This window comes from Fusarium mangiferae, assembly GCF_900044065.1.
Source record: "Fusarium mangiferae strain MRC7560 genome assembly, contig: FMAN_scaffold010, whole genome shotgun sequence".
In the NCBI taxonomy this organism is placed as follows: Eukaryota; Fungi; Ascomycota; class Sordariomycetes; order Hypocreales; family Nectriaceae; genus Fusarium; species Fusarium mangiferae.
In genome coordinates, this window is record NW_024573930.1 from 298,661 (window position 1) to 313,349 (window position 14,689).

Below are 14,689 nucleotides of genomic sequence, written 5' to 3' on the forward strand. Positions count from 1 at the left end.
CAAGGTACGCCACGATATCGATCGAGCTCCAAATAGCTAAGTAGCTAGCCAATAGCAATCTTATCTCCGTAATCGTCCTTTTTCAAATCGTAAAATATCGTGTCTTTTCGTATATCTCGTCGCAGCTTCGTTTCGCTATTGACGCTCTTATCGCTGGAATTGTTTCGCCCTTGTTCCAGCTAAACTCGCAAAACAGAGAGAGGGGAGGGAAAATGGATAATAAGAGGGGGGAGACCACGGGGATTAAAAAAAGGGCTGCAGAGAAGAAGCAGGGGGTGGCCAGCCACTGATGAGTGATGCGAAAGGGAAGGGGTCTAAGCTATACCGCCACGACTATGATGATGACGTGAGACGGCCGCTTCCATTTGCTGGGCGTTGATGATCACTTGCTAAGTTGCTCCCAAACAAGCTGTGAGCTTCAATGCCCAGAGAGCAGTGTCGTAATCATCTAAAATACCAAGCCTTGTCTTTTTTATCCCGTCTTTTTAGCATTTTTGATCGCAAAATCTTGAGAATAAAGCTCCCCATTTTCGAAACAATCGTATTCAGCCCTGTCCCACATCGGCCCCATCCCAGATCCCGCTGAGCTATCCCGAGATCTCAGCGCGCGTACGGCAGTAAAAATAAAAACATATGTAGTGATCACAGGTCGGATTCCTCATCTTCCGAACAAGCTGCGCCTGCAGAAATCTATTCACAGGGTCATAGGATGAGCATTCCCACCCGGGAGTTGCTTTTCCCGTGGTAATTGGTCATTGACGCGCGGTCTCGGAGGCTTGGTGAGATTATCGGTAGTGGATATTTGGGACCGTTGGAGATCTAAGCCTTATCGATAAGCTAGACGGCTAAGCTTTCAACACGTGGGGTCCTTAACAACATGGAACTCTAGAGGTTATAATGGACGGATATTGGAGGATTACATATTTCTGACTGATATAATTCCGCTTATGGCTTTTAAGGGTTGATAGTGGCCAGCTTTGTTTGCTCATTGCCATGGAGGTATGATGCGGCCAGCCCTATCGCTTACAGAGTAAATGCGACCCTGGGCTTACGAGCATCGAGATTCTGCAATGCATCAGGAGGCGAAAGTGATAATTGCGATTAATAATGAAACATTTCACTGGGCTATGTTGGCTAATATCGATTTCTCGATCTATTATCTCTCTGGGTATACCAACCCTTACCAATAATTTTCCACTTAAAGACTCTTCCATAATTCTCCATTGCCCCCTTTCGAACGTCGCACCAATTCACCATCACTTACTCCGTAGACTCCTCGGGCTTTCTCCCAACCATCAAATACATCGGCGTGAACAACTTTCTCTTGCCACCCTCAACCAACGCATCCGCAGCCTGACCAAGACTATCCGCCGTCTTCCTCGTCCCCTTCGGCGCAATCCAACATGCCTCCAACGCCCCTATTACATTATGCATCACAAGCCTCCCCCACTTATTCATCCTCAGAACCGTAAAGAAATCGCCAATAGTCTGCGCGTATCGCATGTTACTATCCAAAGGCCAGTACCACGGTGCTGTTCCGTCATCTGTAGCTGCGAGATCCTCGTGGTGGAGAAGCTCGAAACCAGCTGCTTGGATAGCTGATAGGCCGTGGTCGATCTTGAACATCTGGGCGATGCCGTCGCCTTGCTCGATGTCTAGACGGATGCGGCGCTGTTCGAGATCGTCGTTGTTGTAGTTATCTGTCATGAGCCATTCGTAGACGCCAAAGACGCCGCCTGGTTTGAGGACTCGTCGGATTTCGCTGTAGACGCCTTCTAAAGAGGGTGCGTGGACGGTTGCTTCAATAGCGTAGACGGCGTCGAAAGAGTTATCTGGGAATGGGATTTTCTACTACATGTTAGCATATCTCTGTGGCTTGCTCAGAATCAACTTACCATAAAGTCTCCCTGGACAAACCTAAGCTTATCAGAAAGTCCCTCCTTCTCAGCATAGATAGTTGCTCGTTGGACTTGATACTCGTTGAGGTTCAACCCAGTAACATGAGCACCAGTAAACTTGACAATTTCTCGAGCAGGTCCTCCAACACCGCATCCAACGTCTAGGACTTTCATACCAGGCCTGATACCGATGTTATGAGCGAGATAATGTTCGTGTCGAGCGATAGCACGGTTGAAATCCTCGCCGTAAGCAAACCGGCAGAAATGAAAAGACTGAGACCACCCGTACTCGTAGAGATCGGTTGCGAGGTTATAATACCTATTTCCTCAAAGTCAGCAACAGAAAGATACCAGAGTTGAGGGGAACTTACTGTCTTGTCAAACTGGCGTAGTTGTCGGTTCTCTCCTGTCGTACGGCCTCAACTTCATCTTCAGCTTTCTTGTTATCCCAGAACTGAAAGTACTCGTCGACAGCTGCGGCGTGTGCTTTGTTGTCCTTGTTGATCATGGCTCGCATTCCGCCCTTTGACTCTTTTGATTTTCGATGGAGGACTTTGTCGAACGCTGAGTTCTGAGCCTCGTCGTAGGAAATCAGCTCTGAGGAAGACATTTTGGGGTTTCGAGAGATTCAGAGTGTAAAATGTTTGAAAGAAGATAAGACTGAAGAGTTGATGAACTTGGAGTGGTCTGATTTTCTCTTGAGGAGAATTGTTCTTGTTTAAATAGAAATCTGAAATCTCCAAAGCTGTATGCTAAGGAGGCTGGTCCTTTGATATTTCGGATTCCTCCCCAACTCCATAATCTTTGCAAGATCTTACTATTGATTCCTACAACTATGATACAATCCCTTTGCGAAAACGAACAAGAGCTGTATATGCCGCTGTTGTGATCCTTCAGTCGACATTGTGAAACAGAGTACGAATACGAACTCCACATCCGAATGCGAGAACTATCAACTCGCACTCACCGTTACGCGTTCCAGTTTATTACGGGGGATTAATCGCTCAAGATAACGATCTGATCTGATCTAGATAGAGGGAAACTTATCTGCACCAATCGGATTGTTGTGAATCATCCTTTTTGAGCCATTGAGTTGCGGGTGTCCTTGCAGCTCGCTAACAGTGCTGGGCTATTTGAGGCATCGGTTATTGTGTCAGACTCTATTTGGAGATTCTAGACTTTCCTATGTTCTCCGGAGCTCTTTTGCTATGTTCTGAATATTGGTGTTTCGTATTCGTGCTTGGGCTGGATCCGTGATTCTAATCTCGAGAAGAAGCTTTAGATGCCAATGGTCCGCGGTTTCAGCCTTTTACAAACAATCAGACCGATGTCTACTTTTAATCAATGATTTAGCTATTTTTCCATTCTTTAAAATAAAATCGTGGAGGGCATCGTGTTCACCTTGAATAGCCCATGGTGTCGTTCTATTACGAGACCGATAAACAAACAAGCAACTCACACTGTCTGTAGCGGCTTCAAGGCCCAATACTACGCCGTTCTCACATACATCAGATCTAATAACCATTCATATGCTGCATCACTCTTATCACTGCTGCCCTTTCTCTTGTTCGACCTCGACCGAAAGGAGCCAGGCTTTAGAACACGCTGGCTGAACATGTTTCCTCCATTGCAGTAGGATATGGACCAAAAACACCATACCAATAGCATACCTCACTTATCTACTACATCATCACACGACTACTTTCATATTCCTGTATGAAGTTCCGTTATTTATTCCCATTGCGCGCGTTTTCGTACCCTCAGCATAAATCTGAGAATAGTTTCACTCTTAGATGGGTGCCTACATACCCTGGAGAAGTGGCTGACAATAGCCAGTGGATACTCATTTGCGAAAACGACGATACGATGCAGCAAGCTACAGTATTTCTCATGAATTGACCCCAATTCAGTCTAATTAACATGCAGTGTCTAGAATTGGGATTCCTTTGCGACGTGGTATAAAACAGGCGGCATCCCCAACTTCACCGCTTCATTTCGCCATCTCTTCACTTCCCAGCAACGACAATGTCCTTCAATATTGACTCAGTACCTGACTTTGATGACCTCCCTCCAGTTGAAAGCATGCCCAAGGGCTGTGCTTGGGGTGTTTTTGACCGTGATGGGAAGAAAGATCACGTTGGGACGCTGAACTTCCTAACTCCAGATGTTGTTCGAAATGCCGCTCTCGAGGTCAAAGATGGAGTGTCTATATCTCTGAAGTACATCTCCCAGAACCCTGCATCATACAATACTAACCCTTGTTAGCTGGCCACTCAATGCTATGAACAAGCTCAACATTCCAGGACGATTGTCCGCCCAGCACAAGATTCTCTACATACCCGAGAGCATGGCAGCGCTTCCTTTCGAACAGGGTAAATCGTGGGACGATGAATTATCTTTCAATACGCAATGTAGCAGTCAATGGGATAGTCTGTGTCATTTCCAGCACCAGGATTCAGGTCTAGCATACAACGGCGCGAATCCCGATAAAGAAGCATTGTCAATTGATTCAACCGAGACCAACAAAATGCCAACCCTAGACCATTGGCACTCCCGAGGCTGCATCGCCGGTCGTGGCGTTCTAGTTGACTACGCTTCTTACGCTGAAGAAAAGGGCATTGAGTTCCACGCTTTTGATGGGAATCGTATCACGGTTGAAGATCTCGAGGCTTGCGCTGCCCATCAGAACGTTGAATTCCAGCCCGGCGACATCCTGATCATCAGAACGGGCGCAACCGAAATAGTAGATAACATGAGCCCCGCTGACCTAGGTAAAATGGCCGCTGCGAAACTCACAGGTCTTCACGGCTGTGAAGAAACAGCCCGGTGGTTGTGGAACAAGCGCTTTGCAGCTGCGGCGTCGGACTCAAATAGTTTTGAAGCGTATCCCCCACTGAAGCCCGATGGTTCCATCGGCGGAATGAAAGATCTCGGTGAGTTGCTCTTTTCGTTACCGTTTTGGATAATGTAATGTTAGCTAACGTGTGCAGTGCTTCATATGTATTGTTTGAACATGTTTGGTATGTCAATTGGCGAGTTGTGGGATCTGAACGAGTTGGCGAAGTATTGTAAGGAGAAGAAGAGGTACTCGTTTATGCTTACTTCGACACCTTTGAATCAACCCGGATTGATTGGATCGCCCCCAAATGCTTTGGCTATCTTCTAGGGTCCTGGTAGGATGAGATGCCACGGGTGGTTTGGAGGCTGCGGGGGCATACAACGCACATCCGTTGTACAGAACAACAAGTCTGATATTACAGAGATTGAACGAACTGGCTATGGACGGTTCTATCAAGCAGAATCGACAAGCATAGGTCACTATAGTACTTTAGAGAGTTTGCCAATTGCTCAGAAGTATCTGCCTTAGCAGCTCTTCTTTTATTACAACCCCTCCATACGACCGCTTACACAAATGCTGACTTCTTTCTCGCAAGACTTTTATAAATGTCGACTTCTTTACCTATATGCTATTTTTCTAGCCTCTATCTTCTTCCAAGTCCAAACATCCTCACACTATTCCTCCAAGCCGCTTCCGCAACCTCATCAACACCAACACCCTTCAAACCCGCTACAACCAGCGCCACACGCTCCATATAACAACTCTCATTCCGCTCCTTAACCAAGCACTTAGCATCCCACTTATCCCTCTTCTTCGACGCCGGCAACGGTCTCGCATTCTCACAGTACCGCTTCACCACATCGCCCTTCAATTCTCCCCACGGCGCATCCGTCTCCAGCTGCAGTGCGTCGAGCGGTATCTTGGACACCATCTCCAGACTCTCTGTGCTCTGGAAGCTGAACCCGTTGACACTGATGCCTAGCCCGAGAGATACGAGCTTCTCCATCTGGCTTGTGCTGCCGACGAAGCTGTGTACTAATCCACCGCGGGGGAGTTTCTCCATGTATGGTGTGATCATCTCGACGAAATCGTCAAAGGCATTGCGGCAGTGCAAGAATAGTGGGAGATCCCAGCGATTCTTGACAAACAAGTCCAATTGCGCTTTGAACGCTTTCTTCTGAACATCCTTCGAAGCGTGTTGCTCTCTATCATAGTCAAGACCTAGCTCTCCAAAGGCAGCGATGTGTGGCGTATCCTGTGCAAGTGCACTGTTCACTTTCTGCTCCAATTCATCGATGTATGACTTTCCACCGGCGTCAAGCTCAGAAGCATGATATGGATGTACGCCGATTGTATAGTAACACTGCGAGGGGCGGAGCTTGACGATACTTTCGTTGTGAGACACGTCGGCGAGTGACATGCCCGTCAGCATAACCTTACTGACGCCAGCATCTTTGGCACGGTCTAGGGTGTTGATAAAGTCCGGTTCGTGGTACTGCTTATCTTCGCGGTATATGCCCTTGAACTCCTTCGCGGTAGCTGTGACAGCGACCTAAACTGTCAGGCATGTATAACTTTAGGGTGTTCAACTTACATCTGCGTAACGAATCTCAGATGATGGAGCTGCCGGAGCTGCTGCGGGGAAAGCACTCAGATCAATAGAAGACATGATTGTTATGATGATATCGTCGATGTTTAATAAGATTGTCAAATGAGGGGATAATCTCTAGGTAAAGTTTGAAAGAGGAGGTGCTGGGCTTAAAGTACTTCGAAATAAAGTTCCACTCAAAGGTCATGGAGATATCATGCTGCAGCTTAAACATAGCACTAGCTACGTACGAGGAGCTTCCATGGCTTCTACGCCCAATGACAGCAGCCATCAGACTCGAACCCTAAATATCTTGGCTTTCAAATTACGTCAGCCTCTCCATTATGTGGAGGTCTCCAAATGCGGAGATGTGAAGCTAGTCTGCTGTGCTGTGCTGTTCTGTGCTGGAGCTGAGCTGTCAGAAGAGGGGATTCACACGTGTCGACATGCCATGGTCACGCGAGTCAGTTTGCCTTCATCAGTTCAATGATCGGTCTGTTTCGAATAATACTGACTCCCAAAACCGCGGGCCAAACTCCCCATCGCCTCATCAGAAACAACACTCGTAGCCAAGACCATTCTTTTCCTAACCGCTTTTTTTGCACCCCAGATTCCCTCCAAGCACACCAGGTATACCGTGCTAAACCGTGAAACCTACGCGCCGAGCAAGCCTCCGATGCTTGCATGAACCACAGGGCGATGCCAAACAGAGTCGCTGTGCAGCCAGTCCTCCTATAAGAAGCCAACGAAATGCGCGAAGCCAAATCCCACCAAGTAAAAAGGGCTTGGTCTGACTACGAGAAAAGATTTGGAAGGAAACAGTGGGCGTAGCTTTGCAAAGACGACAACGTGTAATCATCACGCTAAAGCGACTTAACATATCCATGGTTAAAGACAGTGACAGACAGTCAAAAGCAAAAAGGAAAAAGCAGTGAGTGACTAAAGTAAACGCAGAGGGTACAGGCAAGTAGCTTAAATGAATTGAATTGATGACAATCCACCGGGGGACCGAAGATCTCCAACGCCAATCATGATTCAGACCCAAGGAAATGGAGTGAGCGTGGTGTCGTGTTGAAATCCTGAGCTGCCATAAAACTTAAAGTCATGATCCCAAATCGAAATCAAGGTTGGGTATCACTCGTAAACTGCCGAAAAGCAGATACAACTGCTACGCGATAGCTCATGATAAGGCAAGATAACTGAGCCCAAGGAAACATAAGTGCCGGGGATTGGTCGTATAAAAGCCCCTTCGTCAACGAGTTCGTGGTCAAATTACTGCAAATGGAGTTAGAACTCCTAAACATGTCAGTAAAGGGAGGTCAATCGGATGAGTCACGCTTACCTGGGGAGGCCCGCCAGGTCCGGGGGGTCCAGGAGGTCCAGGAGGGCCTTGGGGACCGGGAGCAGGGCCGCCAAAGTGCTGAGGGCCATAGTTGCCAGGTCCGCCGTGGCTGGGCATGCCCATGTAGTGAGGGGGAGGAGGGGCGGGGCGGTAGGGAGTGCCGACGCCAGAGTTGTTCTGAGAACGTCCCCAGCTGAGGCGCACGCGAGAGTTACCAATGGGGTAGCCCTGCATCTGGTTGATGGCCATCTCAGCAGCGTGGCGGTGGACGAACTGAACGAAGCCGCAGCCCTTGCCAGGAGGGATCTTGACGTAGGTGATCTCACCGAAGCCCTGGAAGAAGGATCGGAGCTCGTCCTCAGTGACGTAGCCAGAAAGGCCACCAACGAAGACGGTGGTGTTGTTGGGGTCAGTGAACTGGTTCATCTGAGTGGCAGGGTTAAAGCCACCATAGCCGAAGCCCTGCATACCACCTCCATTCCACATCTGCTGCTGAGGCATACCACCCATCATGGGACCGCCGTTGTGGTGTCCTTGACCACCAAAGCCGTGGTTGCCACGATTCTTGGGGGTAGCAGTAGAGATACGCATGGGTCGGTTGCCGCAGTAGACACCCTGCATCTCAACAAGAGCACGCTGCTGGTCGTTCTCGTCGGAGAAGCGAACGAAACCATAGCCGCGGCTCTGGCCAGACATGGCGTCGGTCATGATCTTGGCAGACTTGCAAGAAGGGAATCGAGCCTGGAAGAGAGAAACCAGGACGTACTCGTTGACCTCGGGGCCAAGGTCGCCAACGAAAATGCTGTACTCGGGGCCACGATCGTCCCTGAAGCATGTTACTAACAATTCCACTAAGCGTTTGGGGAGAGCACATACCGTCGGTCAACGAGACCACCACCAGAGGCCCAGTTAAGCTTGAAGGAGCGCTGGCTGTTAGGAACTGGCTTTCCGTTCATGCCGAGGGCGTTGGTAGCGGATTCCGGGGACTGGAATTCAACAAAGCAGTAGCCAGCGTTACCAGAGTTCTTGTCACGAATGACCTTAACATTGACAGTTTCATGAGCGGCAGACATAAAGACACCCTTGATAAAGTTCTCATCCATCCAGGGCTCGAGCTCTCCCATCCTACAATAGTCAGCACTCGCTTGTACCATGACAGCCAGTTACTACTTACCAAAGAGTGGTCTTGGGAGAATCAGGACCAGAACCAGGAGGAGGGGCAGAGCCCATGTCAGGAGCGGGAGGAGTACCGTTGGGGAAAGACATTGGGCCAGCAGGGGCTGCGTTGTTGGGGGGGACACCGGCGAAATCCATAATGCGCTTTGCAAGAGTTAACACCATGGATAAATACGAACGAGTACCAGCGAAGAAAATTACAGCCAAGTGCAAATTCGCAAAAGAGGCGGAAGAAGGGAGGAGGCAATGTGGGGAGAACGAACCAGAGTCGAGAGAACCAAGCACGAGCTTTATATGTTCAAGGAAAAAGCAAGATGTTGCAGGGCTTTACAGAGCAGAGCAACAATAAAAGAAGACTATTCGTGAGTCAGCAAAATGAACTGAGCGCCCCAATACGAAGGCACTGGCAGAGATGAAAGTTGTGCCGTGACAAAAAAGAAATGCATATAATGTGGGGGAAAAGTGAGTATGCCGCCTCCATCAGCCCGCAGCCAAAAAATACAATCCACAGCGAATCAGAAGCGCCGGGCCGAACAAACAGGGACGAAAGCTCCAGGTGTGGCCAGTATTGTTCCGAATGAGGATTCCGGGGCTTGGGAGAGTGAATCAGAGGTTCGAGGCTCTTGAACCTGGTGGATCCCTTCAGTTCCATCTCGTGAACTCTAGCTCCGCAAACTGAACTATGGCCGGAGTGGTTTGTCACCGACTGGTGGGCTTCCGAGGCGCATCGAATGATGCGCTTCAATGACCTTGGTAGGGGCTGATCGTCCATATGCGGGTGGCTTTTGAGAGGAAATCATCGCGATAAGGCAACTTACCGTGGGTAGTAAACTCGTACACGTCGTAAAAAAAGCCGTAGAAGAGCTATCAGCAAATATTAGCAACGCTGTCGAGGGCCTCGAAGGAGCGTGAAGAAGCGAAAGGTTGATGCAAGGTCAAGAAATCATTGCGACGTGGTGCGCCTGCATGTGGGAAGGTGAAGGTTGAAGGTTGAAGGTTGGAGCTCAGGCAACAGTGGCTTGCCCATGCAGCTCCTGCCTCCTCAACCAAACAACGAGGACCAACAAGTTCCTCTCGAGGGGAAATTTTCCTCTTCTTCAAAGTCTCGCTTCCAAATGCAAAAGGACACATCGATATTCATCAAGACCGTCCACCAACATGACAAGGTTTGCGAGACAAGTCCATGTGCTTAGGCAAACAGTCACACAAGGCAGCGAGTGGCAACATCAGGGAGAAATTGCAGAACGTACCGTTCGAGAATCGAGTACCGAAAGCACACCGAAGTAAGTCGCTATTTTTGGATCGTAAGACCTGCAAAGCTGATGTGAGCGGTGCATTTCAGCAGTGCCAAATTGAATCCTCCTACCTTCACGCCGAGTCTAATCCTTAAAGAATATGAATCTGATAACCGAGAATTGGACTCCGAAAAGTATTCGTACAGATGCGAATCAAGTCTCTAAGACGCCGTCACGCCGGTATAAGCAATGAAATGCTTCTGAGGAGAGTGATGGGGATGCGAAACGCCAAATCGTCGTTCTCACGGGGCAAGGTGCTTTACCAAAGATTCCAAAGGAATGTGGTAAGGTAGCTGCAAACGTTCCCGAAATGAGCTGAACCTATGCATTTGTTAGTCTTCTGCTGGTCCCCCAAGTGCCGATATCCATGTTGGTCCTGGAAGCTATGATTGGAAGTGTCGAATTGGTCCTGACGTTCCCCAGCCTGGATTGGAAATCTCCAAATTCTGTGGGCAAATTCGTCCATCCTCATTGGTCGTTAAGTTTGATGCAGGTCAGACACCGCTTCAACGAACGCTTCATTTGCTAATGGGGGATAGTCCGCGGATAAGTTATTCGTGATGCCCGGTCGCAGTATATCGGAGAACAGTCCTTTGACAACAAGTGCCAACATGATGCAGGCATTTCCATTCATGGTCTTGTTTCCAGGAGGCAAGGCATCCCCAAAGATCCTCTCTCTTCGGCGTCATGCGTTCTTCAGAGGTTCCAGGATTTCAGCATCCCTATTTCCGGAAGTAACGAATTGTTCGAAATGGCAATAGCTTGCACCTTGGTCACCAAGAGCTGGCGTAAATGAGCTTATGAAGTCGGCAGCCGGTCGACACTCGATTGTCAGGAATCGAAAGCTTGGCATGTGACGCATTGTATGTATCGTTTCAGAAGTCGGCAAGAAACTAATTGCGCTGCTGACTTCTTCGGCGCTGCTTATCGATATGGTCGCTTCGCGGATGATCGGAACGGATGAACAGATGCGAAGGGAGAAACTGAGTGCTGCCCAAAAGTCGAGTATAGCATGGAATCTTTGAATCAAAGCACATTCGAAGATCCATGGAGCTGGATATATTCTCAAGGAGAAACTTGTCGATGGTCGTGGGCGCAATGCGTATGAAGCGTCGTTGAAGCTGATATCCGGCCCAATCCCACAAACCTCCCTCCACCAACCACGAACACCAACAGACGTGCAAGGAATCGACAAGCAACAAGGGAATGAAAGAAAGCAAAACTCACTTTTAGGCGCCAACAAAAACAACAGTAACTGTCACAGCCAATTTCCGAAACACGCGCAAGGGAAGAGCCGTGAAAACCGTGATGAGTACAAAGATGGATGAGGGGAAACAAGAAAGAGAGTCGTGGGATGAGTCGTAATGCGGGAGACAGAGAGAAAAAAGACGAGCTTTTTTTTCTTAACCTTGCCTTGTTTGGGCCTTGGTCTTGGGAACAATCGGGGGCACGCGGGGACGAGGGCGCCGGTAGGGGAAAATTGTCGACCAGGGGGTGTGGGCTGCCGTATCCGCTTACAAGGGGATCTTGGATCTTGGTGCAGGCTTGCTAAGGGTGGTACTGAAACAGCCCAATGGACGAATGACGCTGTGAAGTCACTGGGCGAGTGACGGAGCGGCTGCAGGTGCACGGAATTCAGATGAGATGATGGTAACGGTAGCGTGGACCTGGGCAAGCAGGCGCAGTAACGGACACTCCGTAACACAACAAAGCGTTCAAGACGATTGCACAAGGGACAGAGACGAGAAGACGATCAAGCGGTTGCTTCGGGAGAAGATAAGTTTACGCAAGAAGTTTAAGATGGGAGGGGGGATGGAGGGTCTCTACAACATCTTAACAGAGGAGGGGAAGATGGCCAGGAAGAGGGCTGTTGGAGAATAGACGCACAACATCGAATTACATTTCCATTGGGAGTCAAGAGCCCAGAAGAGGCTCACTACGAAGTGGTGGGAGCCAGTAAGGGTGGGCGTGGCTTGAGAAAATGTGTGTGTCGCGATGTGGAGAGACTGGAAGGGATGGAAGGGAGGAGAACGAGAAGGACAAGGACAAAACCTGTGGGCCTTGCCCTAGCTGCTCTTACGCACAGTATCGACAATTTAGTTCGGGATGCATACACTCACCGGACTTCCTACGGCGATGGCGATGGTCAAAGTGGTTTGAGACAATGCAAAGCTCGAGTTCGAGCCGTCTACTCGAAAACTCGAGGCTGCAATGGTATTGTTTGGGGCCCTTGCTGTTTCGCTTGAGCTACTTTTCGAACGGCCAAACTCAGCCATGTTTGGGCCTGGTTACCTGTCGTGCTGAAAAGCATTGTGTGGCTCTCCGCAACCAGGGCTACCCTTGACGGCTGGCGTGGCGCTATCTCAGTGCCTAGTGCCTAAAGCGACACAGCTGGGCACCGTTTGGACTGGAAGCTGGACAGTGAACAGTGGACTTTGAGCGCTGGGCGCTGGAAGCAGGACGGAGCTTGCGAGATGAATGAACACAACCCCTGTTAAAACAGCCCTGCTGAAGTGGACCATGAAATCATAGGGCATGAGGGTCGATGGCCTGGAAAGTAGCCCGATCTATCAAACTGCACTGTAAGGACAGCCGGCGATAGACGACCAACGGAGAGCTGAATGCAGGGAAGGTGAAAAGATCATTGTTGATCATCGTGTTGTTTGTTGCATGGAAACGCTCGGGACAATTGAGCACGGCATTGAATTCATGCAAATGGCCTGTCAACTGAGGTTGAGCGACCATGAAAATGGAATGAAGGGAGCGTCCAGGGCCTCGCTTGTTGGTTTCACCACACAAAAGCATTACAACTTCTTGTTGCGGATGAAGCGCGCCAGCAATTCACGAATGCACGGCTCACTCAGATCAGCGACAATGTTTCAACATCTCATTTATCTGAATATCTCCGGACATCGTATCCTGATCACCAGCCCTAGAACTTAAGATTGCTATCGCAACAAGCAAACCCTAGAATCCCTTGCTTGCATCAATTGCACGGCTCATAGTGTCGAATGCTCGTCATAGCGACGTGCTACAGGCGAGCTCAGAATAGAAACGCCGAGACAACCCATGCGACAGGGCCTTAGAACTTATCCATTCGTTGGCAGAAGACCTGAGCGTAGGCAATCGCAACTTGATCTTGTTCGGGCATCTTTGCTTTGTTTTTAACAACAGACAGGGCGGGCATCATCAGACAACGCCCGATCCTTGAGCATCTGGTCATTTCGAGATATCACAGCCAGTAGTGACCATACTCTCGATAGCTAACAACTTCAACGTCGCCTTCGCACAGTCTAGTGCTCATTACGGTTGACTCTCCGGTAACAAAACAGGAACCTCGACGCCTTCCAACTCAATTGCATGCCGCTTATGCATGGACCTCAGAGTTGAGGCTATCTATCCCTGGGTGACAAACTCTCCCTGAGAAGTGTTAACTCTAACCTAAAGTGTGGCGCACTCCAAAACCCATGTCGAAATGCCCTGTTCTAAGCAAGATCTCGGTCTGCTCTCGCGCCAAGACAGGAAAGCCCTTCTAGACCGCACCAGGGTTGAGCCGTCTTGGTGATAGCGTGTGTTGCCCTTACTTCGGGGTTAGATGCCAGAACAGCAAAGTTCTCTCGTATATCAGGCAATATTTCGATTTTGCGTATCGTGAATCATAGCACTGTATTGAAACAACTTCGTGCCGAGGTCACCTCATGGAACCATCTGTACTGAAAGCGTGCCACTACAGCACGCCGTCGATATTGCTAACTCAACAGCTCAACAAATGGGAGGTTTTTCCAGGCCTCCGGGAATCACTGCTAGTGGATCCTTTGCACACCAAAGATTATTCCTGACACCACCATGCGGCATCACTGCTACAGGACAAAGCATCTTTTGACCTTGATGATGACTGGCGAACCTGTGAGCACTAGTTTGTCCAATCAGGTTGAAGATCTCGGTCTTGCAAGACAGTGCATCATGGTCGATATTGACAGTCTGGCTTTATCCCCTGTCAGACTCTCCTTAGGTGGTCGTATTGAAGTTCGACTACGGCTAACAGTACGTTGCTTGTGCTCATAGCACTCTGACTCGAAATCTGCAAACAACTTCAGATGGCATGCCTATGCATATCGGTTTCGCGAATTTCTACGCTTCTGGTTCCTCCCTTTAGCCGCATTCATCAATCTTAGGACCAGGCCCCTGGTTGCTACTTGCAGATCGTTCAATCCCACCTTATGACCCTCGTGGGAAACCCAGCAGTGGACTGGACTGGACTGGGCTGGGCTGGTGACGCAAATTGCGGCTTAGAAAACCGATGGTCCTGAATAGTTCTCCGCTAACTGTGCTGCAGCTCTGACCTTGAACAATTACTGAATCGTGAACTTTTGAGCATCGTGAGATTTTACTGGCTCTTCGGTCAAGTAGCTTGGAGCGGCAGAAGTTGTTGCTGAAATGTTCATGACACAAGACTGGCATCATTATCACATCTGACTGGCAGCAAACGCTACGCTACGCTGCGGTTGCGTTGCGTTTTGCGATCTCGCGACAGCCCGGCGTGCCAATATC

At 49.2% G+C, this 14,689-nt stretch overlaps 4 protein-coding genes across 4 annotated transcripts; 1 reads left to right on the forward strand and 3 right to left on the reverse strand.

Moving 5' to 3' along the window:
- Nucleotides 1-1,260: 1,260 nt before the first annotated feature.
- On the reverse strand, nucleotides 1,261-2,508 carry FMAN_02186 (putative delta(24)-sterol c-methyltransferase (ERG6); the record flags this gene model as incomplete). Its single annotated transcript, XM_041835512.1, has 3 exons — nucleotides 1,261-1,848; nucleotides 1,896-2,217; nucleotides 2,270-2,508. The coding sequence occupies 3 exons, from the start codon at nucleotides 2,506-2,508 to the stop codon at nucleotides 1,261-1,263; spliced, it is 1,149 nt and encodes a 382-aa protein (XP_041685668.1).
- Nucleotides 2,509-3,923: 1,415 nt separating this feature from the next.
- FMAN_02187 (uncharacterized protein) lies at nucleotides 3,924-5,064 on the forward strand (the record flags this gene model as incomplete). Its single annotated transcript, XM_041835513.1, has 3 exons — nucleotides 3,924-4,117; nucleotides 4,164-4,831; nucleotides 4,889-5,064. The coding sequence occupies 3 exons, from the start codon at nucleotides 3,924-3,926 to the stop codon at nucleotides 5,062-5,064; spliced, it is 1,038 nt and encodes a 345-aa protein (XP_041685669.1).
- A 316-nt stretch (nucleotides 5,065-5,380) lies between these two features.
- On the reverse strand, nucleotides 5,381-6,406 carry FMAN_02188 (uncharacterized protein; the record flags this gene model as incomplete). The annotated part of the gene is made up of 2 exons (XM_041835514.1): nucleotides 5,381-6,289; nucleotides 6,332-6,406. 2 exons carry the CDS (start codon nucleotides 6,404-6,406, stop codon nucleotides 5,381-5,383), a joined length of 984 nt encoding a protein of 327 aa, XP_041685670.1.
- A 1,206-nt stretch (nucleotides 6,407-7,612) lies between these two features.
- On the reverse strand, nucleotides 7,613-8,981 carry FMAN_02189 (uncharacterized protein; the record flags this gene model as incomplete). The annotated part of the gene is made up of 4 exons (XM_041835515.1): nucleotides 7,613-7,621; nucleotides 7,668-8,493; nucleotides 8,544-8,792; nucleotides 8,842-8,981. 4 exons carry the CDS (start codon nucleotides 8,979-8,981, stop codon nucleotides 7,613-7,615), a joined length of 1,224 nt encoding a protein of 407 aa, XP_041685671.1.
- Nucleotides 8,982-14,689: the final 5,708 nt, after the last annotated feature.